The following is a 27,673-nucleotide window of genomic DNA, read 5'->3' as shown; positions in this document are numbered from 1 at the left end:
ATGTTACGATGTTACCGTTACTGTTAGAATGTTACTGTTACTGTTACTGTTATGATGTTACTGTTTCGATGTTACGATGTTACGATGTTACGGTGTTACCGTTACTGTTAGAATGTTACTGTTACTGTTACGATGTTACGATGTTACTGTTACTGTTATGATGTTACCGTTACTGTTAGAATGTTACTGTTACTGTTACGATGTTACTGTTACGATGTTACTGTTACTGTTACTGTTACGATGTTACTGTTTCGATGTTACGATGTTACGATGTTACCGTTACTGTTACTGTTACGATGTTACAAATTAGTTGGCACTGTACCCGCTAGATGGTGACTAGGACATCAGCAAAATGTATGATTATTGGCCCAGGCAAAACACCTCCCATTCTTTTCTAACCTCTCTCGCTCTCACTCTTCAGTCGAATCACCGTCACTACACACACTTTTACCGACGTCGCAGTCGCCATCTAGCGGGAACAGTGCAAACTAATTTCAGTACAAACTTGGGTATTCTCCCACCGATAGCGCCCCACTGATACTAAAACCTGTATCAGTATAATTGAGATTGGCTGCTAGCAGGGGGCAGCGCTGCGGCGGTCGCTATCAGTCGTTATGTTTGCCATCTCGCTCGTCGTGATCGATGCTTCGACTAAATAAGGCAAGGGCGGAACAAGTATTTCGGTGAAAAGTGTTTGGGGGGGGTGGCAGAGAACGACACGAAGGAGGCATTGAACTGATTCTCATTGTTGAGTTTTTTCAAGTATTATTTAAAAGAAATAAACGGAATAAAGATGTCATATGAAACAAGTAAGTGACACGTAAGCGTTTCGTCGGCTATTAGTATTTATCCAGCAGTGTATTGCCATCTGTTTTGTGTGAATATCGAGTCATTCAATTTTCCGGTTGCTTATCTCAAGCCGAATCATAACACTTCAAATGTATCGGTGATTATCAGATACGTGGTGTCACGATAAACTGCAAACAAACCAATTATTTTTTCATTTTTATTTATTTGCAAGATTTACCACTTAAACGGACGCTATATAATTTTCATTTTTCATTTTGTAACACGGTTCCTGTGTCGCGCCGTGGCAATTTATATCGCACCATTTTAAACCTAACATTTTTATTGTCTAATTCTAGATAGTGCAGATAATTGAGATAACCGAAGCTTATCAGATACAATTCGATTCAATTTTGCAGATGAAATAAAATACAGGAATTATAATTGTAACGATATCGATAAAGAAACTACCGGAAAATTATACTTGTATATAAATTTATGTAAAGAAATTTACAATATAAGAGAATACAATATAACGTTGTAAATATGTTTGTTAACGTTAAAAAAAAATGACAATCTTAAATTGTGTTATTCGTACATGGTAAAATAATTGATATTTTAGACTGATATACAGTTTACACGCTCAAAATAATTTGAAATATTACACACTGGACTTATGCCAATGAATAGAGGAAGTATATTTTAGTTTCATCCGACAGATATATGCTAGTATTCGAGTATTCTTCCCAAATTATAATTTGACTGGAAATTAAATTCTATTTTGTATTTTATTCAATCTTTCTTTTTATATATTTTATCGAATGAGGCATACTATTCCTATTGTCTAATTGGTATTGCATTGGAAGACATTAATCAAGGTCTATATTGTACTTGCAGAGTACATATTTGCTACACTACCCAGGACACAGAGAGGACAACCTCTTGTACTAGGAGGGGATACGAAAGGGAAGAATTTTTTATACACTAATGGAAATAGCGTCATTATTAGAAACATCGATGTGAGTATCATAATAATATCTTGTTTTAAATCTGAATAAATTTTTAAAATTCCGTCTTGTTTCAATTGTTTTGAATTTTTAGAATCCAGCTATCGCAGACATTTATACGGAACATTCTTGTCCGGTTAACGTCGCTAAATATTCTCCGAGTGGATTTTATATAGCTTCGGGTGGTGTGTAAAATATTACAAGAGCATACTTAGAGAATAAATTATCTGTACGTAATAATACATAGAAAATATATAACGTTCTATGTTATAGATCAATCGGGTAAAGTACGTATTTGGGACACCGTTAACAAAGAACATATTTTGAAGAATGAATTCCATCCTATCGGAGGACCTATTAAAGATATAGCATGGTCACCCGATAATCAGCGTATGGTAGTAGTCGGGGAGGGAAGAGAAAGGTGAGCGACGCTGTTTTTCCAGTGTAGTTTCAGCATAAGTAATGGTTCTAATTTTTATACGTGACTTTAGATTTGGTCATGTATTCATGGCGGAAACCGGTACATCTGTAGGTGAAATTTCTGGTCAGAGTAAGCCGATTAATTCGTGCGACTTCAGACCGGCAAGACCGTTTAGACTAATCACCGGGAGCGAAGACAATACCATTGCTATTTTCGAAGGCCCGCCATTTAAGTTCAAGTATGTATCGTATCGAGTACGATTAATTTTAATAATCGAATGACGTTAATTACGATTAATACTCGACACTATTATTTATCGTTTATACAGAATGACGAAGCAGGACCATACCAGATTCGTGCAGGCCGTGCGTTACTCTCCCAGCGGCAATCTGTTCGCATCCGCAGGATTTGACGGGAAAGTGTTCATTTATGATGGTACAACCTCCGATTTAGTTGGAGAAGTAGGATCACCCGCCCATCAAGGCGGAGTATATGGAGTAAGCAAGTCAAATATTCTTTGATTCTGAGGTTTAACGTGAGCTTTGTACGTGTTTTTGATTACTTTTTTTACGATTTCTATAGATAGCTTGGAAACCCGATGGAACACAATTATTAACTGCCTCCGGTGATAAAACATGTAAACTATGGGATGTAGAAACTCGCTCGTTGGTTAGCGAGTTCAATATGGGTTCAACAGTCGATGATCAACAGGTATGTCGTGTTTTCGTTAAAATTATCATGGTTAAAATACTTTGAGAATAATCTTTGTAAGAATATAATGAAACTCGTCTTTTCTAGGTCAGTTGTTTATGGCAAGGAAATCATTTGCTGTCCGTATCTCTAAGTGGATTCATTAATTATCTGGATGTTGACAATCCCGAGAAACCGATTAGAATAATAAAGGTAATGAGAATTCGGTCATGTAAGAGAATCACTGTATTAAAGGACATTGTTTCATTTGTTTTGCTTTGCAGGGTCATAATAAACCGATAACAGTATTAACTTTGAGTCCTGACAGAAGTACAATTTATACTGGATCTCATGATGGTTATATTACCAATTGGAATGCACAAACGGGAGAGAACGATCGTGTTCAGGGCCACGGTCACGGAAACCAAATTAACGGGATGAAAGCTGCTAAGAACTTACTTTATACCGCTGGTATCGACGACACCTTGAGAACCATTGAAATACCTACAAATGCATATGTGGACACGTCTGTAGTTAAACTAGACTCTCAACCGCGAGGTTTAGATATTTACAATGATATAGTCGTAATTGCAACTATTCGACAGGTAAGATTTCGTTATCACTGGCAATGTACACGATAGATGATGGTTCTCTTCAATTGATCATTTACTTTAGCGGGTAATAATTAGTTAATAATAAATCTATTTCTAGATCACCGTAACTCAAGATGGCCGGAAGGTATCGAGTGTACCTATCGATTACGAACCTTCTTGCGTATCGATTAATCAAGAAAATGGTGATGTAGCCATAGGTGCTACATCAGACAATACAGTACGTTCATTAAATTTAATCTACTACTTTAATTTACTTGTTACGAAAACATGATACGAGAATGTTTAATTTTTAGGTTCGTATCTATACACTGTCGGGTACGAACTTGTCTCCGAAAACTGAATTGGAACATTTAGGTCCAGTGACGGACGCCTCTTACAGTCCTGATAGCAAATACTTGGTAGCTTGCGACGCAAACAGAAAAGTGATCCTTTATGTTGTTCCAGAATATAAGGTAAAAATTACTACACGATTCGAAGAAATTATAAAATGTACAGTTGCAAGTAGGATACTAGCTTCTTTTGAATTCAATCTTTCTTATTAAATAGTTAATTAACGCAGAGTCTCCCTATTGCTACTGCTACTAAATTATACCTTATGCTTTTAATGTGCATAGTGTGAATAATACCTTTCTCTGGCGATATACATATACGCATAACTGCTAGTACCTATATATCTTATACATGAATTTGTTTGTAACGGTTGCTCCTCCTAAACGCTTATGGGATTTTTAGAGGGTGAGTAGAGCCTTCGCTTAAGAGATATCGTTGCGTATAGAATAAATTTAACAAGACATATTTTGATAAAATATAATGTTGCAGCTTGCACATAATAGGGAATGGGGCTTCCACAATGCAAGAGTTAATTCCGTAGCATGGTCTCCCAATTCAGATATGGTTGCAAGCGGTAGTCTTGATACAACGATTATTATCTGGAGCGTAACAAATCCAGCGAAGCATACCATCATTAAAAGTGAGAATAATTATTGTAATTATTTCTTTGTACTGCTTTTCAAATTGTTTATTTCGCGCCGTTGTACATTTTTTGTTTCAGATGCTCATCCACAAAGTCAAATAACGCGTTTAGTTTGGATCGATGAGGAAACATTGATCTCAGTCGGACAGGACTGCAATACTAAAATATGGCGTATAGAAAAGATTTAATTAATTTTTTGAAATATTTATCTGTTTTTAATTTTTTTTTTTTAAAGAGCTTATCTTTGAATGCATTTTATTTATTTTGTAGTCGATAGCGAATGGATATTGTATATTATTTTTTAATACGATTTTTGACCTTAATCGGACTTTACTGTGATCCTTTTACATTCGATTTTTCAAACAATCAAAATGCGTAAACTTTACAAACGAAATTACCGCACGTATCTATTTTACATTTTTGCGCAGTGTCAATTACAAATAAAGTTTCTACATGCTGTAATTATTTTTTTAAATGTTTACAGTATAACTGACGCAGTATACCGTTTTTAATTCGTCAATTTTTGACTGGGTGATTGTAAAAAGAATTATCTGTGAAAAAAAAAAACTCAAAACGAACAAATTTGTCCTACTCTGTTGTCTTTATTGAAACAGCGTAACGATAACAAGAAAACAGTAACAATTCGAACACTAAGGGTCTCGAGGAACGTGATCACACTTTAAGTTATTTGTACATTTAAAAACAAAATAATTGAGGTGTTACTATAATTTGACTTATTCTTAATCAGTCTAGTACTGAATGTCTCTTAAAAAGATGAGGTACATAAGTTTTTATAGAATCGCCTCCTAAATTCACTCGTTTAATAAAATATTCAACAGCAACGTTTACCTTTTCCATGGAAACGCAGTTGAGGGATTATATAAATCGGGTAGTCTTTATATTGCTTCTCTTTTTTTTTTCTTTTTTTTTTGTAATTCATTGTACTTAACAACGCTATATTGGACATTGTTCCAACTAAATTATGATAATGTGACTGAAGTGTAATTACACGAAGCGTGTAATTTAAATAAGGAAGCGCTTTAAAAACTTAACAATAAAAATCGAAATACTTTCATAACGATTTGACCTTTTCTCAATTGAAAATCCGGTACTTAAAAGAGCAATAAATAATAAAAATCAGAAAATTCATTTCCTAACCTTTAATTTTAATTCTCAATTTTTAAGTTAATAATCGACTTGAATAACAACGTTAACTTTTTAGACAAATTAGGTAACCTAAAATAAGGGCGTGAATTAATACAAGATATTCGTCTATGCAAATAATAACTATTAGGGTTTGGGTGTATTATATCGCGAACGTTTTTGTGGCGAAGCCACTGGATGTCTATACGAAACGTGTTTCCGGAGTGCGTCTCGCGATCTTGATACGTGCGAACAGGCCGTACAGCTATACGAACTATTACTATGAGTTTCCATATGTACCCGCAAATTATATTGATTACTTAATTGTTTTCCACAGATAAGGCAAGTGACACTGGATTTATTGTAATTTTGTGAAGTTCTTCCGGCCACGGAACTAGTAAGAAATTTGAAATTTGTGTCCCAAACAGGTGGTGGTTTTGTTTCTTCTACCGGAGTAATTTGATCTTCTAAAATTGGTGTACCTTCATCCATTCCGCTATCCGAATATCCTTGCTCGGCGTACTTGTTGGGCGAAGTATTAACAGAAGGAATACTGACTTTTTCTCTTTGATTTAGTTTTGCATTAATGGAGTAATAAGGCTTGGTCTTCACGCAGTACGATATACTTTCTTGATCGTTAAATGGTTCTTCTATATTTTCCGTTACATCTGTTGCCAAAACTGTTTCTAAGGACTCTCCGCTCGTGACACTGTCTTTATTTTCTTTCTTTATCGGTGCTTCGGGTAATGTTTTCTCTTGTAATTGCGTCGATGGTGTTTGGACGTATAAACCATTGTCGTGTCTCGAATTTTTCTGTAAACGAAGGAAGGAAGCAAATTATAATTTTCCAAACACGAAACATTTAATTTTCAGACTCGAATATTGGCTACGATTCTCTTCACTCTCACACGTTTCAGCTTTTATTTTTACGATAGGCACCGAAGAGTATCAAATTATCTGTTCTACCTAGCCTCGAAGATCGTTAAACATTTTGTTTAGTGTTAAACAAATATCGGCAGAGTTTTATCCCTAAAGTTTCGAGAGTATCGTATGTTCCATAATAATTCTAATATACTAATTCTTGAAAATAATCAAATTTAAACTACAGTTTTATCATTTTTATCATTTATTTTTATGGTGTGTCTTATACTAGTATGTTATTCTGTGTAAAAATTATTCATGCACTGCTTTTCTCTTTCCTTTTAATAAAAATAAGACTGTTAAATATTTATACATCAATTCTAAATATTTGTTATAGCCACTCTTGACTAAAGTATTAAGCATTATTGTAATGCAAAGTACATATGTAAAAAAACGAGTTGATCGTTCTAAAATATCTACCGAAAGTTTGGTTTAGTTCGTGTAGAGATTCTTGGAAAAAGCTATTTTAGATATACCTGTAAACTCATTCTATGGGGAAAGGTTCCATGGGATGCATCCACTTGCATTTAGTTGCAACACACACAACGACCTTGATCTCGTGGATATCGTTTATATTCATTATCGTTCCTTCGATGCACGCATGAACATAATATGTGTAGTAGGTAATTCCTTCGTGAGGTACTTCTTGAGGAACGACAGTGAATGTATTTAAGTGACCTGAACAAAACAACACGATCATAGGGTAATATAAAGATTAAGAAAGGAAGAAGCGAATATGTAATTTGTTTTAGATATTACTTTCTTATGATACTCTATTAAGGAAGTAATATTTAATATTGGAGCATCTTTCAACACATTTAATTGTTTAATGTTTTGCATGCAATGTATGAATATATCGTGGGAAATGCGATAAGTAACGAAATAATGTACTATAAATGTAATCCAGAAAAAAGATAAGCATAAATTTTATTCTATAAAATATGGAAATCCAAATACTTTGTTAAATTCAATTAACAAGGTACATTAATATTACTATGATTACTGCGAACTGCACAATGAAAGTGTGATTTTGTCAACATAAAACGTATTTATAATTCTGGAGAATATGTTACGTAAGGAAGTAACCAGGAAGGAATCGCTAATGTTTATATATGGCACTGAAGAAAATACATGCTTTGTTACTTATGTTTTATACAATTCACACCAAGGCAAGCTTTGTTAGACAAGGAATAATAATTTATCGAATAATACCGATTACCTGTTGCTACAATACGATGCAATTATTGCTTCGAAATTAATGCCGCTAAATTTTAAAATAAGATTTTTTCACGACTAAAAGTGAACGATTACGTTTTATTTTAATCTGTATTACGTTCTTCCGAACTTTGTAGAAAGTTAATCGCATAGTATTTGTACTTGAAACGCAATCATGCTTTTGATGAGCAAAGCATTAAAACAAGAGGTTTGGTAGAACAGTTGTAGAAAAAATAACAGACAAAAGTATAGTACAATGAGTCCTCGAGTTATACAGTTGTGCTCCTTCTTATGTCCCTGTCATCTTGTAAACAATGTTATTACATTTTTATTCTTATGTTAATTTTTCTCGATGCCTTACTTTTGTTTTAAGCTTTTTCCAAATTAAATTTGTACGACTCAGCTGACACAGAAAACTCTGTAACGAATTAACCACATAAGTCGAGGACTTACTGTATTCCAAGAATAAAAAAATACTCATTCAAACAAAATAATAAGATATTAGAATCCTAAAGTATCGTTAACTATGATGCGAACTTACCAGTCAAAAATATTTTGCGCAATTGCTGCTTTGTACGTTTACTATATTAATGAAAACATAGATGAATTTCCTTACCCCGGCAATGTCAGCTAGGCCACGAATATGCAGAGTATCAGCCATAGCCAAAAGCGCAGGTAATTGTTCTTGATAAATATTCACTTCGCCGTTATACATAAATGTAACTAATGCGCATAAATTCGCATATTCCATGCCTGGTAATACGATTACAGGATGTTGCAAAGAACTTAAATCCTAAAAATTTATTTTCATCGATATAATACAATAGTCGAATCATTTAAAATCTCATTGGTGACAATATCAGTAAAATGCGTTTAATAATTTAGAAAATTGTGCGGTCGATACCTTAAATAATTCTTTAAAATAGTAACTGCAAGCTGAAAGTATAATTTTATGCGCGTGTATATGTCTACCGCCGGCGCTCAATGTGACATCTGTTAAATAGCCACCGTCGAGCAGTTTAGGAAGAGAGCTCAACAATGTGTTTTGAAAATTGTGCCACCGCAAACAAAATTGTTGACCCTCCATATTTTTTGCGCTGTGAATCAAAATGATACAACCTTTGAAAATTAACTTGTCTGAACAGCTGCGTTATGGTTTATAACACTGTATATTTTCATTGGAATAAAAGAATGTCACATTCAACATTTGTTCGATTTATAAAATATCTTAAGACGGTAAAAGTAAATAAAATTAAAAAAAAATTTGTTAACATAACGAATGATATTAATCATAATAGCATGATCGATTAGACGAATCAATTTTCGTTGAAACAAAACATTTCTGTGTAATTTATTAGCTAAAAGACTACTTAGCTGATAAAATAAGAGTACCTTACAATCAAAATTAAACTGCGAACAAACACTTGCACGCAGTTAACAAGGTTATGTGTCTTGGAACTCTTAATAAAACGGCAAAAAGTTTCGTTGGATTTGATTGAATCTATTTGTGCCGAGCTGAAAGGTAGTTGGGTTACTGCTGCTGGTAGAGCACTTCGGGAGATAGACAATACTATTTATTTAATCAGGCTGCAGGTTCCAGCCAAGTCTATTATTGTACTTTCAGGTATGGCTGGAGGAAAGGACAGATATTATCGCGACAATTTGTAGAAAAAAAAAAATAGAGAAAAACTTTTGCTCGCCTGTCGACAATTGGCATAAAATTCACCGTGATTTCGTAGCGAAATTCTACACTTTCACGTCGTTCATCCCTTACCTCGAAGAATTCGTTTGATAAAATCGACAAAGGTATTCTTTATACGACACTTCACTGCTTCCATCTGGCAAACTTCGGTAGCGTAGAAAAGTATAATAATTGGACGACGTGTGGTCACGTTTTCCGAACCCTCAACTAGATGGCTGTGCATAGCAATTACCAACCGATTCTAAAATCACTAGATTCAACTAGATCACTAGATAACAATTCATTTTTATTTATTTATAATTTACATTGCTTCGTACGTTCATCTGTAACAGATATCATATGAGACTGAATATGACAAAATTATATAAAAATTACATAACTTATATACAGGGTGTCCCAAAAATGTTGTAACACCTTGAAATAGGTGATTCGGGAGATGATTTGAAACAACTTTTTCCTTAGCGAAAATGTTGTTATCTACTTTTCAGCTACGTAAAAAGATTAGTTTATAGTTAAAAACTATCGAAGAAAATGTTTCAACGTTATTTCAGATGAAACTGAGAATGTCACTGAACGGTAACAATAAATTTATTTATTGTGAAACATGAAATGTAATGACTACAAATGTGTCTGTTCTTAGTTGAACTGTATCCATGAAGACTGTATCATACGCGACTACGTGTTACGTACAGTTGTAACAGTCAACTATACAATATAGTCTTTACGAGATGGCGCTAGAATTTATATTTGTTGTTATCAGAGCTTACCATGGTTCATCGGTGGACCTCAATTGACCAATATCTATCGTATTTTAATGAAATATCGGGATAAAATGTCGTCTGCGTTATTCCACGTAAACGTCCCAACAAAATGAAGTATTTAAGTAATCAATCGTTCCGCACTTAGAAAATGTCTAACGCGCATTTTTGGAAACGAATATGGTTTCTTTTGTTGTATATGCTTTTATTCATATTCCCGCTGATTGACAGCGATGATACAAATCAATTGACGTCTTGCGAACGAAAATCTTCGCGCAGGTAAATAATAAATGGTTACTTTGATTTAATCTTATTTAGATTCAACTATTGATACTTTAGTCTGAGCATGTCTTGTTTATTTCGATCGATTATTATTTACATAATTTCTCGCTAAGAATCGCCTAACAAGTATTATTTGTATGAAAGAAAAAGTACGACGATTTAAATAAAAAAAAAAGCTAAAATTATACAAATTATATAACGTGAAATGTTTCGTTATCGTTAAAAGTATTTTAATAAGTTATTGTCTTATTCGGTGTTTTCCTCTGTCTCTATTTAACTATGATTGAAATTAGGTAAATAAGGAGAGTATTGTATTTAGAATTTTCTGAAACACGTTATGTATTTTTTTTTTCAGTTTATTATTTGTGAGCACATTAGATGGAAAAATATCTGCTTTAGATGCTAATGATTTAGGAAAGAAACAATGGACCTTAGATTTGAATGGAGGACCTATGCTGTCATCGAGTATTCATCGCAGAGAAGTATGTGAACATTAAATGTTAAGAAGCAACTATTGCAAGGACTATTAACCAGCTGTTATCAAATTAGAAAAATTATGTTAAATTAGTTGATAACCAACATTAAAGTACCCCGATCATTCTTTGTAGTTGAACGATAATGGACAGTGGGTTCGTTTGATACCATCTTTGAGAGGTGGATTATACAAATTTGATGGGGAAAATTTAGAAGCAATACCGATATCTGCTGTACAGTTATTAGATTCATCTTTTCGGTATTCCGACAACTTAGTATTTTCTGGTGGCAGAGAAGTGAAATCGTATGGTAAATATTTTTAAATGTATATTTTATACGACACATTTCGTATTGAAAATTATTTATAGATATACGAATGACAGGACTGTTTTCCTAACAGGTGTTTCAAGTACAACAGGCAAAGTATTATACGAGTGTGGAATAAATGGTTGTACTAATAATACGAGAGGAGAATCGTATATCGAACAAGACGTGCTTATCATTCAACGATTTCAACAAACGGTAAGAGCTGTTGAACCGCGTACCGGCATCGAAAGGTAAGTTGTAATGTCGCGTAGTTTGAAACTTTGAGGCTATCGTTAATAAGACCAAGGTAATATTTAAAGAACTTATATTTAAATAGGTGGAACTTCAGTGTTGGACAGCATAATTTAGTATCGGTCTCTAATTCTAATAATTATTGTCGAAACAAAGCTGAAGATCAAGTTTTAGATATTGAAATTAAAGTTGTCATTCCCGATGGATTAATCTGGGCTATCAATAGAAACAATCCTACTGTAAAATTGTGGCAATACAAGGTTGGTTTCGATTACATATAGAATGAATACATTTTATCCAACCTCTACATTATATTGATTGTATTTACATCTTGCTAGTTTGATTCTCCAATCATTACCATATGGCGTGAAGATGCGGATAAAAACGATAAGCATAATAATTTGAAGGAAATTAATTTATTTGATAGTATGCCATGGTTTCCTGAAACAGAATTTTCAACAAGCCCGGGCATTTATTTGGGTATGCATGATCGCCAGTTGTACATACAAGAAAATGTGGCACTGCACAAATCGTTAGAAGCATTACCACTGTATACACAGCATTCAAAATATCCATGGCAGCCTTATCCTGCTAGTGGTATGAAAGTTTTTGCAAAAGTAAATAAACATTTTTTATTTAGTATTTTATATGAAATTATAATAAAATACCACTTATTCCAGTTACTACCGCAGATATAAAGGCTCTTCCAGGTCCGAAAAACAGTAACGATGATAATGATATTTTACCTGAAGTAAACGATACGCAAAGTACCACTGCATTGTCAGTTTTGTATAATTCCGAATATGTAAACGGTATAAAAATGTCACGGATCGATTATTTTTATATTTCATAATAAACAAGTGGAGTATTTTTTGTATTAACAATGATTTGTTTCGATATATAAATTTTTGTTTACAGGAAATGGGTTTTACCTGTTTTCAGAGGATCAATTACAATTAGATAACAACAAACAGTGCAATCGTACAAATTCAAATTCAACGCTCGCAAGAGAAGAGCAAAAACTAATTACATCGAATGGTACTCATAGCAAAGATGACGAGACACCGGTTCAAGTTATAATCGTTTCATTGTGGTATTGGTGGTATGTAAAATTAAGAAAAAAGACAAAATACTAATCTTTAATAGAAAATTATTTTTAACAGGAAGGAAGTTTTCATTATTTCAATTACTACTGCTTTTCTACTTAACTTTGTGTTAACGCAACGTCTATTAAATGCTACTACAGTTGCTAAAGATGCAGTACTTCCGGTAAAGTATATTATACATAATTTATATGATAAAATAAACTTATACCCGTATAGATTAAAATTATTTGTTTTTTCCAGCCTTTAATAGTGGAGAGGCATATAGAGACAAATAAAAATAGTCCCCAGATAAGCAGTGACAAAGAAAATATTGATAATTTTACATCGCGTTACCTCACAGATTTTGAGCCAGTGGATTGTTTAGGAAAAGGAGGTTATGGTGTTGTTTTCGAAGCAAAAAATAAAATAGATGATTGTAATTACGCTATTAAAAGAATTGCTCTATCGAATAGGTTCGTTAAAAGTTCGAATAAATTTAACTATTTTCGAATACAACAATTTTAAGTTTCTCGATCACTTTGTTCGATTTACAGCCAATCTTCGAGAGAGCGTGTAATGCGAGAAGTAAAGGCATTAGCCAAATTGGACCATCAGAACATTGTGAGATATTTCAATGCATGGTTAGAATGTCCGCCCGCAGGATGGCAAGAAAAACATGATCCGAAATGGCTGAACCAGTTAAGATTACCAACAGAATTTCCTTCGGACGCTACTAATGTTGAAATGAAAGTTACTGATTCAGTTTGCATCAATCTTTCTCAAACTGATCAATCGTCGGTAGAGAGTGCGTGCGAAGCTTACGACGCATTGAATCATTGCGATATGGATGAAGATTCCTATATCGTCTTTGAAAAATCTCATTCAATGGGTCTATATGAAGATATAATCGGCATTGATAATTGCAGTAACGAAAGTTCGAATGTATCGTATTCGAATAATGTAACTAATAAAATGCTATCTAAAATCGATAACCATATACACTCTGAAAGTATCATATTCGAACACACGGATACTAGACATTCAAAAAAAGATGAAAACAGGAAACGCCAAAGATCATTTTCTTTAGATTTGAATAACAAGCCGAATACACGTCGGTCTCCGAAAATGTTCCTTTATATACAGATGCAGTTGTGCCAAAGGCTAAGTCTCAGAGATTGGCTAAAAAATCAATCGATGCAAGATTATCGTCGTGTATTGAATATATTTCAGCAAATAGTTGAAGCCGTGGAGTATGTTCATTTGCAAGGGCTTATTCATCGTGATTTAAAGGTAATACGTGAAATTACAATTTTATTTTACATTGTAAAAACTAAAAGTTTTCACTTCTCACGTGTAACTTTTGAATTTTAGCCCTCGAATATATTCTTTTCTTTCGATGATAAAATAAAAGTTGGTGATTTTGGTCTTGTAACCGCGATGACAGAAGGGTACGACGAAGTTCGTACTCCTACGCAGAAAGAAAACATTACTCTAAAGAATAGTTCGCATACCGCGTATGTGGGTACTCATCTTTATATGTCTCCTGAGCAAATGAAAGGACGAGGCTACAATTACAAAGTCGATATATATTCCTTAGGAATCATATTTTTTGAACTTCTGATTCCATTTGTTACCGAAATGGAGAGAATAACCGCCCTTTTACATTTGAGAAAGTCAGTGTTTCCAAACAACTTCGACACCGACCACCCAGCCGAAGTAAGAAAACAAGAGTATGTATTTATCTCGATGTAACTTCATTAAATTACATTAATTATTATCTTTTTAGTATGATTTATTAAAAATGATGTTGGATGAAAATCCTAACAATAGACCTACAACGTTAGGTATTAAGGCAAGACCGCCATTGAAGAATTACGAAATAGCCAATGGATTTTGCATTAACGAAGATTCAAAATGGCATTTTGAACTTCCTCAGTTAACGAGACATTCCTCCGTGACTAATAGCAGTAGCGGTGAATCTTGGGAAAATATTAGTTGAGTAATTATACACCCATAACTAACGTAAGTATCACGAGATGCAAAACTATATTTTATTTATTTCATCGATTCACTATTTTATAAACTTGAATGTTATATCAACGAGAATACTTGCTCAATATATTTTATTGTAAAACAGCATTTATTCTGTGCATATGAAATGCTCTGTTGTATCGTATCTAATTGTAAATGCAAGCTTTATATAAATATATTTTTTAAATTTTAATTTGTGTTGTCATAAATATTTTTCTACTAAAATCATATTATCTCATATTCATATGACTGAGAGAACGTTGACATTGCTTTTTTAAATGTATTGTTAATAAGCGTGATTATATTTACTGTTGAATGAATTGAAAACTATAAATAAAAATTAATTTTAATAAGCATCATTTCCCTTTTCGTATGCTCGATAAAAAATTAAATTATCTTCTGTAACCCCTGATGTAATTTCATTTGCAGCTTGTCGACTACCAAGTAATACTATTCCATCCTTAGACTGAACAAAGTGTATGATAGAAGTAGATTCATTGTTAAATATTTGTGGTAGTCTACAAAAACCATGTCTAAAAAAATAATCGTATAATTTAATTCAATGACACATAATTTGTATTTCTATAAAATTAATACTTTACCCATTTCGAGCATCAAGTAATATTTCTAATAATAACCAAGCCGTCATGATTATAAAACATGTAATTGTGACTCCACAAACGAAACACCATTCTTTCCAGAATTCATTTTCCAATTCTATAATTAAAAGTTTAACATTTTCTTTTATGGAACATAATTAAAACAAGATATTCAAGAGTAAATGAAATGGTACCACCTTTATTTCGATCTATCACAGTAATTCCGAAAGTGAAGAGAGCTTGACCTGTACCTTTGAACGATTTATTTTTATAACGAGTAATATAACACGAATAAAAATTTTCAATTTCGTCACGGCTCTTGTAACTTGCAATACTAATAGTACTGACACGATTATCGTCCTTCAGGTCGAAAAAGTCGCTATTCGATAAAAGATAAATAATTACAAAAAAAAAAGAACGTTTGCAAAAAAAATTGTAAAATATGCAAAGAGTTTACTTCTTTCCATAAAATAGCAATAATTTATCCATTAATAACCATGTAGTATATGTTTTTTTAGGAAATGTATGCATTTCCTTTTCACGAGGAATTGTATCGTAGAAGCACGATATCTTGAGCTGTTGTCCTAATAGTAACGACATTTCTTCATAATAGTCTAAAAACTTAAAAAATTATGTTTCGAAAGTATGGCAGGTGTAGCGTTTAATAATAATAATTATTATTATTACTAAGCTAATGTATTAATAATTACTACCAGATATACTAATAGTGCGGCTCGCAAAACGTTTACTCGACGTGTCTAAAACTGGTAATGATAGAAGATCTACATCATACCCATCTACATTAAGGTATCCAAGAATAAAACTCATTTGTGGTATTTCTATACATTTAGGACATGTTTTTTCCTATTGCAAAGAAAAAGACATTGTCGCAAACATGAGAATAATAGGCCTTCCACATGTTATTTACCCTAATTTCGTCACGTATAGCACCTATGATTATGTTACTCGCAGTTGTAATCATTTTTTCCGAAATCGACGGTATATATATTTTTTCATTTCCATTAATTTGCATGTATAGATTTCTACCAACTTGAACCACCACTACCTCGAACCACTCTCCTATCAAAATATGTTCTGTACTCTCAGCTGAGACATGAATTGCTCCCTGATGAAATTTAAGTTTTACTTTTCCTTCTTCTAACAGTAGTAAGATATACTTGTTCAAGGTATCGTCTGGTATAATTGCTACAATACCATTTGTATTTTCTGCTTTTATTGCAAATGTGATCTAAATTATAATCGCGTAATAGGATTTAACAGTTCGCGCAACTTTGCGTAAAGGATTAAACACAAATATTCTTACTTGCCAAAATTCCATATTCTTTGGACACGGTGCAGCAATTGATTCTGTTAAACTAACATAAATGAAACCTTCTTCGTCATCTCCCATTGAATATTGTACGTTATTACTAACGGAAGGAACGCTTGCGTGCTTTTGATTGTATTCCTCCTAAATGATATTTCGTCTTTTAAAAATATTACATCATTTAGAATCGACTATACTCTTAAAAAATTAATTAGGGCAACTTTGGGCACACGGAGTTGAATCGGCGCGAAATTAATGGCTATTTCTTGAATTTGACCTCGGAATCCTTCTCCTACTTTCATTGTATGATCTAAATTATATAATGTCGGAATACACGAAAATGTAGAAATTTTATGAAGACCATCGTTAACGCTTAAAACACCACGCGTTCCATATATTGCAGCTAATATCATATGCCACTTTCCAATCTAAAAACAATAATTTGTTTCAATTATTAAACTATCAATATACAAAAAAAAAGAACTCGTTATCGTACTTCTAGTTTGTCTTCGTAAACTAAACCCAATGTACAGCCAGAAATTTCAGATAGTAGCACTATTTTTCCATTCTGTAAAGACAGTTTCACAAAATCGCACATTGATCCTTTACAATTATTTTCAGTTCGATAAACGAGCACTCCAAATGGTGCCAATGGTAAAAATCTCAAATACATATGAAGCAACCGTGAAGATTTTCCGTTTATAGTATAAAGAAGACTACTTCTTTCTGTGAAATGTGCTACTTCGTGCGATTTCACTTTTAAATTAAATAAAATTAAAACGATGACAATATTAATCGTATTATCGATAACATTAACGAAATCTCTAATATACCTATACATGGTTTATTAAAACACTGACGAATTTCAGAAGCAGAGCCAAAACAGGATATGCCATTGCCGCTTGGCGAAGGATTGCTACACATTCTGTTTCTGAATTGCGTACCTATACCACAACTCGAAGAACAGAATGTCCAAACTGTCCACGAGGACCACATACCGTTTACTAATAGAGAGTTATAAACAATCATATTGTATATGGTATGTTCAGACTTAGGACTCTATTGTAAAGTAAACTGTGTCTTACCGGAACAATTCTTAATACTGCAACCTTTTATATCTCTAGTTGAACCTTCGCACGAGGTGTCCTGTGTTTTCTGTATTCCTGAACACGAACGTTTTCGTATTTGAATACCATTACCGCATTGTACGTTACACATGCTCCATTTACTCCAATTAGTCCATGTTCCCACTATTAACCGATAATATCAATTAACGATACAAGGCACATGCTACGAATGCGTGTACATTCAAAGTACTCGAGTGTTTCTTGCAATCGAATCCTATGCAGCTTTTCAATTCGAAAGCTGGACCGACACACGTTAACTCAGTACGCGATGGTATAGGACTGTCACAGGTTCGCGTACGATACTTTTGACCTCTACCGCAATTGGCACTGCACGATGACCAAGCTCCCCAGCTACTCCAGCCTCCGTGTCCTAAACAAAATTGTTTGCTGTTTGTACAAAGCACAATCATAATACACATATACATAGTTTTATCTAAGCTTCTTTACTTGGACATCCGACATCGTACTTGACGCAGTTCATAGCATTCCAATAATGCATCTTTGTACAAAAAAATCATTAAATTCTTTTTTTAGTAGTTAAGAATTCAGCAACAGGTGAAGAATAAATACAGATATAGTTCCTACCGCGTTACTTCCAAGAATTTTCTTTACAAGGAAGAATGTACAATCAATAGAGAAACACAGTTCGATCAGAGCAGGTAACCGTTTATGAATCTCCTTTACAATTTTCATTTCTCCTTTCCGTATGGAATGATTACGAACGGCATATTCATAATCGTTCATCGTACATCCTAAATAAAAGCTATTTAAGCATAATGTTTATAAAGATACATTGATTTGTAGAAGAGCTTTTGAATTGTACCAGTAATTTCACAGCTCTCGATTTGATAACTTGGACCGATGCAGGGACCACCATTTTTAGAAGGTAGCGGATTATTACAAGTACGGTATCTGGTCCTTTTGCCTTTAAATCCACATTTTCCAGAACAGGATCCCCACAGATTCCAAGAAGTCCACCCACCGTCGACAGGACACAAATTATCATTGTTCAACCCAAGTTCGCAATATAGATTTTGCACAGCATTCGATACATCACCTAAAATAACGCAACTAAGAATATGTTAAAATATTGAAATGAATTATCCTACCAGTATAAGTAAGGGAAATTAATTGAACGAGAAATATTAAAAAATACGTCATTGTTGATCGAATATAAGATAATATAAACGAATTGGATGTCAAGAAAGTAATCCTATCGTACTATGTCCAAATCTGATAGCACTGTTTTAATAGTTTATATTTATATCATACGTCTGGTCTGATTTTGTTTTGGGTTTGTTTTTTAAATTCAAACCAGTGAATTCTAGTCTTGTTACTAGATGGCAATACACGAGAAAGTTAGGTGGTCATTGGTTTAACAAACTTGGATGTATCGTGGTAGATGGCGACCTGTGCTTATTACAATAATGTTTCCTGTTTTACTGGAAAAATAAATTTCAGATAAATTTTAGTACGAGCCAAAGGTTAGTCATCGCACATTCTTCATCTCTAAAAATAATAAGTACAGCGATATTATTTAAGTGGCATGTGGCATATAGGTCTCGATTTAAATTTAAATAATCCATTCTTACCTACCAGATAAATCGGAACCAATGAAACTCTGCGATTTTGCGCAGTCGCAGTAATGTATATGCATGAAATTTATCTGTTGGCGCGAGCGGCACAAACCTCGTGAAACGTTTTATGACAGTAATAGCGTGAAAGTACAATAATAAATTGTTGTAAGTGTTTTTTAATCCGAGTACGGAGATTTTTAAATGTACAGCATTATTATACTTCTGCACATACTTACGTTACTGTATTATTTTTAATATTATTTTAGTTTTACTTGTATAAACAAGTCTAACCTCTAATCGTGGTTTTTGAATGAAAACGTTAAAAAATGAAAGTGTCATCAATGAATTGTTATAAGTAGGAATGAAAGGACCGATTACTAAATTAATAATAATTGTGTAACAGTTTACGTTAGACGTATCGAATGTTTCAATTTTCTATTTTTAATATAAAATGACGCAAAGGATAACATTTGTGTTTATTATACATGTTTCTTGAGATTCAGTTTTTATATTTTACGTTAGAATTAAATCTAATACTTGTGGTACTTGCATATGTATTTATTATATCGATATCAATAAATAATAGTCTAATTAATCTTCTTTTACATAGATCAAATATGACTCTCACAGAAATGGAACCACGTAAAATATATTTAGATGCTCTGGAAATGGCAGGAAAAGTAGTCGATGCTCATATTACCTCAGACAGCAATTTTCCTTCTTTAATTAATCTTATGCGATATAATGTACAAGGTAAAAAATCATTTGTTTATTTTATATTACATTACATTACATTAATACTTATGTATATTGATTTTTGAGGTTTATACGTGTACATTGTTTTGTAGGTGGACCAACTGTTAGCGGTCTCGACGATCATGATTACCCTAATTTAAATGGAATGTCGATGTGTTTCTCGAATATAAATCAGATGAAGCTGCACAGTAAAATTTCTTTACCTTCGGAAGTAATGGAACACTTTAACCGTATCCTTTCGAATATTTTCTTTTTTCGTTTACATAAGATATAGTTCCTTAATGGTTTATTTAGATATGCAATGCCATTGTATGATGGGTCTTTTTACTGAAATTTCGAAAGCATGGCTTACTATCGACAGCGATATATATGTGTGGTCATACGAAAACGAGTAAATATTTATCTAAAGTTTCATGTATCATCTATATATTATACAAAATAGTTAATGTTTGGCATAATAATGTATTTTTAGAACAGATGTTGCATACTTTGACGGATTAAACGAAACTATCATAAGCGTAGGTTTAGTGAAACCCAAATCTGGGGTATTTCAAAGTTACGTGAAATATTTACTGATCCTCACAACCACAGTTGAAATAACTATTCTTGGAGTAACATTAACAGAAAATTGCGAAGGTATCGCAACTTCGTTATCATTCTAAAGTCATATTTTCTTAGAGTTTGTATTTATTTCGTTAACTTGTGATTCAGGGACATCGTCGGAAATGCAACTAGTACCCGAACCAATTTTCACAGTCACCACAGATGGTATCGGCATTACAACAATAGCGAATACTAGTAGCGGTAGGATTTTCCTTGGCGGTAGAAATGGTTCGCTTTACGAAATATATTATCAGGTAAAATTACTTAAAGAAGTATGAATTCAAAGACGACGATAAACTAAAAATTAATAGCTAACTCTTCCATGTATTTATTGCGTAGGCGGAAAGCAGTTGGTTTGGAAAGCGATGTAAAAAGATAAACCATTCGGAAGGTCCGTTATCATTTCTAGTACCATCGTTTGTCACTATAGCTTTATCAGAAGAAGAAGCAATAATACAAATTTCAGTGGATGATTCGCGTAATATTTTATATACCCTCGGTGATAAGGGAACAGTTACAGTTTGGGACATTGATAACGATGGTGCATCTAAAATCGCATCTTTATCGCAAGCTTGTTTAGTACAAAATGCCGTGCATGTTGTTAAGTACGTGTATACGTATAAACGTTACATAATTTTGAATAACGTACAGCCATCGATTAATTAAAATTTCTTTTATTTTAGAACTCTCGATAGCAATAACTTCCGACCATTGGTGAGCATATCAGCTATTACCGAGTCCGAATCCGTACATTTAAACTTGGTTGTAGTTGCAGCTACCGGAACACGTTTTTACTTCAGTTGTACTTCGGTTGCTAATCCAACAACTAGACCTCAAGGTCTTCAATTAATACACGTTAGATTACCACCAGGATACGCTGCCAACGCTACTGTAATGAGACCAAGAAAAGTACAAATGGCCCATTACAGAAAAGGTGCATATATGTTCGGTGAACGACCAGTGAATGTTCAAATCTATGTAAATATTTATACAATATTTTTATTACAGGAACGTTAATCCTTGTTTGCGGTGGAGATACAGAAACTGCTTTATGTTTAAGTAACGATGCTTATCCATTTACGAACTATTTAGCCGAAACTCAGAGTCCTTTGTCCCTTGATAGTTCGGTATGGGCTATGTCAGAAATTCTTGTAGAACCAGCTATACGTATCGAAAAACAAAGCAGCTCCCAAGGAGAGCCTCCTCTCCTTGTAAGACAGCATATGGAAGCTCCTCGAAAATTTATATTTCTAACGTCTCAGGTATAAGTTGACTACGGTATTTCGTATCCGTTAGACACACCCTTCTATCAGCCTTTTATATTCTTAATCGCAGGGCGCCATCGTTTTTGTACAAGTTCGTCCAATGGACATTCTGAAACAACTTCTTTTGGAACAACGTGGACCCGATACGGAAGCGGTTCGCGCATACTTTCAATCGCAGTCCCTAGAACAAGCGTGCGCAACTTGTCTGATTTTAGCCACACTTGAAAGTTCGCAAAATGCTGAGGTACTTTTCACAATTAGACCTACGAGAATTTAGTCTCACCGAGTCTAACAGAATTTTTTGGTTAAAAAAATAACCATTTGTTTTATGATATACAGTTGGCGGAATGGGCAACAAGAGCATTTTTTTTGTATGGTAGTCAACAAATGGCGGGTATTGGTCCTGGAATAGATAATATGCATAATACCTTTGGTAATATAAATGCAGGTATACATGCATTGTATATATAAATCTTATTTTTTCTTCTTCTTTTTTTTTTATTCATATAATACTCGTGAATTTACTAGATATACGTACATCGACACCAAGAGTTCCAAATTACGATTTGAGATTCCAAGGTTTTCGGTCACGCACTTCCGTAGGACTCAATACAGACATCCCCCTACAACAGTTCTCAGCGAAGCACAATGGCTTGTATTTATATGTAGGAAGAATACTTCGACCCATTTGGAATATGCGGTGCATTAAACAAGAAGTAAATAATAAACCTCAGGTAAATTAGTTCAGATTCAGGAATATCGTATGTCAAATATTGTTTTCACTGGTATTTTAAGTTACATGTGTATGGAATAATTTCAGATCTCCAGTACTATTTCAGCCGAGCAAGTTACTTGGATTTTAGGACTCTTGCAAGCATTAAAATCGTTTCTCAAAAGGAATACTCATATTACTAAGCAGTACGTATTACATAAATGACTTCTCCATCAAATATATAGTTCGTATAATGTAACTTTTATATTTTCAGACCTAATACAACCAGAAATATAACTGACGGGTTTGATACAACCGTAACTAGTCATTTTCAAGAACCAATAGTCGAAGAAAGAAATTCCTTAGCCGCTTTAAAAATTTTTATTACTCACGCTTGTGAAGTTTTAGAACTTTGGAAAATTTTATGTGAAAATCATTTAAACAACATCATAAATTGTCTGTCGAAGGTAAACCACCTATTTATATGTACGTTGCAAATTTTATAATATTTGCAAGTTCAACAGTCAAACTAATAGTTCTGGAAATTTTATTGTAGGATCAAATCAATCAATTTTTTACAGCAACATTTAGAGATTTAATTTTAATTGGTCATGAAATCTCCTCGTTGCTAATCATTCATCTTATAGATAGGTAAGTTGACTCGATGTACCTATTACATTAAATTACGGTTTCGTTAATTACTGTTAATGTTCCATAGTTATCTCGGTGATAATGCATCGGTTGATGTTGTTAGTCAAAAATTGAGAGAGGTTTGCCCGAATTTATATAGAGACGAGGATGCTGTTTGTTCTAAGGTATAAGAAAAAATGATAGCTGTTAGGTTAAGAAACTTACAATTACAGATTTGATATTTTGTACATTGTAGGCTAACGAAATAATTTTGAAAGCAAAAAGTTGTACGAACCCAGAAGAGAAGGAATGCTACTTACAATCTGCTTTAAAGGTAAATTTGGCGTTAAAGGTATATTTGACCCTGTGACATTATTCATATTTTATATTGATTCGTATTCATAGCTTTGCAAAAAAGTTGCTCCCAGATTGAATTTAAGCGCGGTATGTCAACAATTCGTGGCATGCCAATTTTATTCGGGCGTACTCGAGTTGTGCCTTACCTGTGCCGAAAGAGTTGATCCTAATAACGCCGCATTGCATTATTACAATAATAACGAACCCATCGAAGATCAAGAGGGTCAATTTGCTTACAGGAAAAGGTATTTATAATCGTTATAGAGATATCGTCAATTATCTAATTATCTACTTAATTTTCATTTACAACATAGATCGGAGATTTATAAAGAATTCATCACGCTACTGGAACATCTCTATAATCAAAGCATTTCTAGCCCGTTGACGCCGACTATACCTAGTAAACCTGGACCACCGCTTCAAAACGCTTCAACTATGAGCGTCACCCCAACGAAAGAAATAGTGAGATGCTTTTCTTCGTTAAATTATTTTCTAAAAAATTCTTCTTTTTCGTTGATAACGTATAGAACTTATCGAACTTTCAGTTGCATGACATCATAAATGATGCATTGCATTCCCCGTGTGAGACTCTTCATGCTTCGGTGTATGCTTGGATGATAGAACGGAGGCTTCACGGAGAACTTGTTGCTCTAGCGGCACCGTCTTTGGAAGCTTATCTTACACGCGTCAATGCGCCAGATTTGCTTTGGCAGTTTTACGAAAGAAACAAGAATCACGCAGCCGCTGCTAAAATTTTGGATTCCTTGGCGACCAAAGAGTACGTATCTAGCAGTGTCGCCTTACACGATCTAACGCAAAGTGTCGCAATTGGCATAAAATAGCTGTCTCGCTCTTTATCCAGATCAAGTATACCGTTATCGCAGAGGGTTGAATATTTAGCTAGAGCTGTGGTTTGTATGCGAAGCGATCAGGCTGGATATGCTCCGTACCTTGGAATTTTCTTACGCGAATTAGAAGACAAAGTAGAAGTAGCTAGAATACAACAACAAATATTGGATACGGTTTGCAATCAACATTTAAGCGATCGACTCAGCGAAGAGACATTTAGAGCATTAAATAACTCTTTGCTTGATATTACAAAGGTAATTTTAGTTATACTAATTAATTTTAGTTATCATATATCGAGCGTATGTAATTAATTCGTGGTAATAATTATAGTTGTACGAAAAATATGCGGACCCTCTACAATTATGGGAATGCAAGTTAGCTATAATTCACTGTTCCGGTCACCAGGACGCTATGTTGATTCAAGAAATTTGGACTAATATTATCAATAATGGTATTCGTACTATATTTCGTGTCTTCATTTTTTTGTTTTCTTTAAAAATATAAAGACCGTATTTTAAACGTATATCTTTCCAGAATTAAAAGATGCGTCTACTGCGGAAGATAGAATGGCTATCTTGATGAGCAAAATTATATCTCTTGGCCAGGAGTATGCGGGATCACCGCATTGTTTCCCAGTTGGTAATAATAAGATTTACACGATTACAACAAAATTTCAGTCGAGAAAGTTTCGTTTATTACGCAACGAAAGGTAAACTACCATAAGAATAAATGAAATGAATATTTTTCAGACTTTCTGATAAAGCAATTAGAAATAAAGGCGTGTAAATTAAACGTATCAAATGATAGGATTATATCCGGATTTTTACAATTAGGAGTTTCAATGGAAGACCTTTTAGATATTTATAAGTAAGTAGAACACGTAAAGTAACAAATAAATATATTTCGTTTACTTTATTTAACGAATAAAGTAACTTGTATACGTATAACGTTCATTTATAGAATGATTGGAAAAGACACTCGAACATGGTTAAACGAAGGAAACGAATTTCATTTAATAGAATCAACGGCAAATTTGGTTAATTATTTCATATCGCATTCAAATGTCACCAACAACTTTATCAGGTAAGATATGTGCAAGAAAGTAATATAATTTTTATACTGGAAGACACATTTCGCAGAACCCTTATTAAATATTAAATAATTCATTTCGTTACAGACGTAAAATAATTACCAAGAGTCAAGATGTAATCTCAAAGTGTTTAACTACGCTATACAACAAACCCCATGGACAAATATTAATAACAAAACTCAGGTCGATTCAGAGTGTCCTAAATCGTATGTAAAAAAAAAGTTTCAGCTGTTCGTACAACGGAATAACGTATTATAAAATTGTACAAATCATTGGTGATTGAAAGACGACGAACCAAGTCATTCCGTGAAGAAATCTTGTCAAGAGGTAATAAGAAATGTAAATAGCGAAACCGTATTTGTTCAAATATTTTTTACAAACATTATACAATATTAGTTTTTTTTCTCTTAATAAAAATAAAGTGCATCGAAATTGTAATGCAACACATCTTTTTTATTATTTAGACTATTTTATAAGATAATAAAGACATTTTATATATTCGCCGTGTATTTAAATTAACAGATCCTTGCTAATGACTTTCTAGAAAAAATTCAACCGAATTACGAATAACTTTGAATACTATTATTCATCCTATATCTGATACTATTTATCCCGCCATTTCAAATACAGGGTGATCCTCTCGCTAGTAGACCCGAAAGGAAGTGCCGCTACAATAGAAAAAAGTAACCGAGGTGATTTTTTATGTCACCGCTAGTTCGAGGACGGTGAGCCCCCCAGCGAAGGCGGCTGATGCGTGATAATGTGTATAATGAGACAAACCGTCCCGTTTAAACGCATACAACCGCATATAACCGTCTTCGCTGCGGGAGTCATCGGTCGTCGAACTAGCGATGACATAAAAAGGACCTCGGCTACTTTATTCTATTGTGGCGGCACTTTCTTTCGGGTTTACAAGCGAGAGGATCAGCCAGTACAAACGATGAAACAGATTTTAATTTTTAGTAAATGTTCGAATAGATATGTTCCCAACGTATTTATATATTTGTTGGTCCTAAAAAGGACCGTTTGTTTTAAGATAGCAAGTAGCGAGTTACCTTCGCTTATTTCGAGCTGGTGTATTTTGTAACTGCCTTGGTGCCCTCGCTAACTGCGTGCTTGGCTAATTCACCAGGCAAAAGTAGTCTTACAGCGGTTTGAATTTCCCGAGACGTGATGGTCGAACGTTTGTTGTAATGGGCCAGTCTTGAGGCTTCCGCTGCGATACGTTCAAAGACATCGTTCACGAAACTATTCATGATGCTCATCGCTTTGCTAGATACACCAGTATCGGGGTGCACTTGCTTAAGAACTTTATAAATGTAAATCGCGTAGCTCTCCTTCCTCTTCCTTTTCTTCTTCTTATCGGCCTTGCTGATATTTTTCTGAGCCTTTCCGGCCTTCTTCACAGCTTTACCGCTAACTTTTGGCGGCATGACGATGGTCGCAGCACTTTTCGAAAGTGACCACTTGTACGAAACAATTTGTTCAATCGACGATTGTGGAATGATTTCAAATGATTTCACGAGGAAAGTGGCCCTGTTATATAGCAAAAGGTGCTCGTTCCAGTGCACCAATCAACGTGCAACGAGGGTTCGCCCGGATCAACCGAATCTACTGATACACGATTGGCGCGGAGGTATCTACTACCGTTACCTGTCGTTACCTTCGAACAATGGAATTTACTTCATAGGACGCGTTCCTGTTCCTGTCCTTGTCCCTGTCCCAAAGTCTCAACATATTCGCACATGCTTCTCAATGTTTCTTATGCTCTCCAAATGTGCAAAATTACATTAATTTTGTATAAGGACCATTTTTATAGCTGCCCCTCAAAGTGCAAGCAGATGTTCGTATTTCAAACATGATGATGCATCGAACCTACCAATATCATTTGCATACATAATACTCGAATAATGTATGAAAGCGTATTAAATCATTTCTCGCTTACTACAAGTAATTCGTAATACTTGTACACTAATTATTAAACAATTATTCTTTATTTGTCATAAATGCATAATCTTTGCTTTATAACATTACAATGTATTATTTCAATATATTGTTTAAACATTTGTTTCAATAATTATAATAATTATCGACCCTTTAGTTAGTGGCGCCATCTAGTAG

The 27,673-nt window shown here is 33.8% G+C and overlaps 6 protein-coding genes across 12 annotated transcripts; 3 read left to right on the top strand and 3 right to left on the bottom strand.

Annotated features, from left to right (window-relative positions):
- Window positions 1–648: 648 nt before the first annotated feature.
- LOC128885084 (actin-interacting protein 1) lies at window positions 649–4,819 on the top strand. Its single transcript, XM_054138851.1, has 13 exons — window positions 649–809; window positions 1,684–1,805; window positions 1,888–1,978; window positions 2,067–2,214; window positions 2,285–2,452; window positions 2,543–2,711; window positions 2,797–2,925; window positions 3,013–3,117; window positions 3,189–3,509; window positions 3,616–3,735; window positions 3,812–3,970; window positions 4,338–4,488; window positions 4,570–4,819. The coding sequence occupies exons 1-13, from the start codon at window positions 794–796 to the stop codon at window positions 4,677–4,679; spliced, it is 1,809 nt and encodes a 602-aa protein (XP_053994826.1). The 5' UTR covers window positions 649–793; the 3' UTR covers window positions 4,680–4,819.
- Window positions 4,820–5,616: 797 nt separating this feature from the next.
- On the bottom strand, window positions 5,617–9,706 carry LOC128885085 (protein abrupt-like). Of its 3 annotated transcripts, XM_054138854.1 has the most exons (5): window positions 9,545–9,701; window positions 9,163–9,400; window positions 8,675–8,867; window positions 8,387–8,563; window positions 5,617–6,447 (listed from the first exon to the last, which is right to left on the bottom strand). In XM_054138854.1, the coding sequence occupies exons 3-5, from the start codon at window positions 8,855–8,857 to the stop codon at window positions 5,782–5,784; spliced, it is 1,026 nt and encodes a 341-aa protein (XP_053994829.1). In that variant the 5' UTR covers window positions 8,858–8,867; window positions 9,163–9,400; window positions 9,545–9,701; the 3' UTR covers window positions 5,617–5,781. The 3 variants fall into 3 exon arrangements, with proteins under 3 accessions (XP_053994829.1, XP_053994827.1, XP_053994828.1); XM_054138852.1 differs by lacking the exon at window positions 9,163–9,400 and having other exon boundaries at window positions 9,545–9,706; XM_054138853.1 differs by lacking the exon at window positions 9,545–9,701 and having other exon boundaries at window positions 9,163–9,537.
- Window positions 9,707–10,164: 458 nt separating this feature from the next.
- On the top strand, window positions 10,165–17,931 carry LOC128885083 (eukaryotic translation initiation factor 2-alpha kinase). 5 transcript variants are annotated; one of them, XR_008459543.1, is made up of 15 exons: window positions 10,165–10,509; window positions 10,868–10,994; window positions 11,121–11,295; window positions 11,387–11,543; window positions 11,630–11,804; window positions 11,883–12,141; window positions 12,225–12,356; window positions 12,463–12,646; window positions 12,708–12,813; window positions 12,891–13,102; window positions 13,184–13,919; window positions 14,001–14,345; window positions 14,416–14,651; window positions 17,456–17,625; window positions 17,711–17,931. XR_008459543.1 is itself a non-coding variant. In XM_054138848.1 (14 exons), the coding sequence occupies exons 1-13, from the start codon at window positions 10,382–10,384 to the stop codon at window positions 14,626–14,628; spliced, it is 2,949 nt and encodes a 982-aa protein (XP_053994823.1). In that variant the 5' UTR covers window positions 10,165–10,381; the 3' UTR covers window positions 14,629–14,651; window positions 17,456–17,679. The 5 variants fall into 5 exon arrangements, 4 of the variants coding, with proteins under 4 accessions (XP_053994823.1, XP_053994825.1, XP_053994824.1 ...); XM_054138848.1 differs by lacking the exon at window positions 17,711–17,931 and having other exon boundaries at window positions 17,456–17,679; XM_054138850.1 differs by lacking the exons at window positions 17,456–17,625; window positions 17,711–17,931 and adding an exon at window positions 17,208–17,224.
- On the bottom strand, window positions 15,699–18,874 carry LOC128885094 (uncharacterized). Its single transcript, XM_054138864.1, has 13 exons — window positions 18,870–18,874; window positions 18,537–18,784; window positions 18,299–18,465; window positions 18,161–18,212; window positions 17,904–18,083; window positions 17,672–17,836; window positions 17,420–17,590; window positions 17,083–17,342; window positions 16,808–17,014; window positions 16,584–16,730; window positions 16,188–16,508; window positions 15,973–16,123; window positions 15,699–15,873 (listed from the first exon to the last, which is right to left on the bottom strand). The coding sequence occupies exons 1-13, from the start codon at window positions 18,872–18,874 to the stop codon at window positions 15,713–15,715; spliced, it is 2,235 nt and encodes a 744-aa protein (XP_053994839.1). The 3' UTR covers window positions 15,699–15,712.
- A 512-nt stretch (window positions 18,875–19,386) lies between these two features.
- Window positions 19,387–25,990, top strand: LOC128872226 (nuclear pore complex protein Nup154). The gene is made up of 26 exons (XM_054114683.1): window positions 19,387–19,455; window positions 19,901–20,043; window positions 20,139–20,276; window positions 20,341–20,437; window positions 20,519–20,682; window positions 20,758–20,903; window positions 20,989–21,254; window positions 21,333–21,583; window positions 21,658–21,911; window positions 21,985–22,158; window positions 22,254–22,362; window positions 22,443–22,648; window positions 22,735–22,832; window positions 22,901–23,093; window positions 23,183–23,277; window positions 23,345–23,441; window positions 23,513–23,590; window positions 23,662–23,858; window positions 23,928–24,075; window positions 24,159–24,391; window positions 24,476–24,716; window positions 24,793–24,913; window positions 24,997–25,101; window positions 25,212–25,329; window positions 25,423–25,545; window positions 25,640–25,990. Exons 2-26 carry the CDS (start codon window positions 19,908–19,910, stop codon window positions 25,764–25,766), a joined length of 3,915 nt encoding a protein of 1,304 aa, XP_053970658.1. The 5' UTR covers window positions 19,387–19,455; window positions 19,901–19,907; the 3' UTR covers window positions 25,767–25,990.
- A 199-nt stretch (window positions 25,991–26,189) lies between these two features.
- LOC128872227 (histone H2B-like) lies at window positions 26,190–27,381 on the bottom strand. Its single transcript, XM_054114684.1, has one exon. The coding sequence runs from the start codon at window positions 26,983–26,985 to the stop codon at window positions 26,614–26,616; it is 372 nt and encodes a 123-aa protein (XP_053970659.1). The 5' UTR covers window positions 26,986–27,381; the 3' UTR covers window positions 26,190–26,613.
- Window positions 27,382–27,673: the final 292 nt, after the last annotated feature.

The sequence above is a fragment of the Hylaeus volcanicus genome, chromosome 2, assembly GCF_026283585.1.
Source record: "Hylaeus volcanicus isolate JK05 chromosome 2, UHH_iyHylVolc1.0_haploid, whole genome shotgun sequence".
NCBI classification, from domain to species: domain Eukaryota; kingdom Metazoa; phylum Arthropoda; class Insecta; order Hymenoptera; family Colletidae; genus Hylaeus; species Hylaeus volcanicus.
This window is presented reverse-complemented; position numbering and strand designations above follow the sequence as displayed.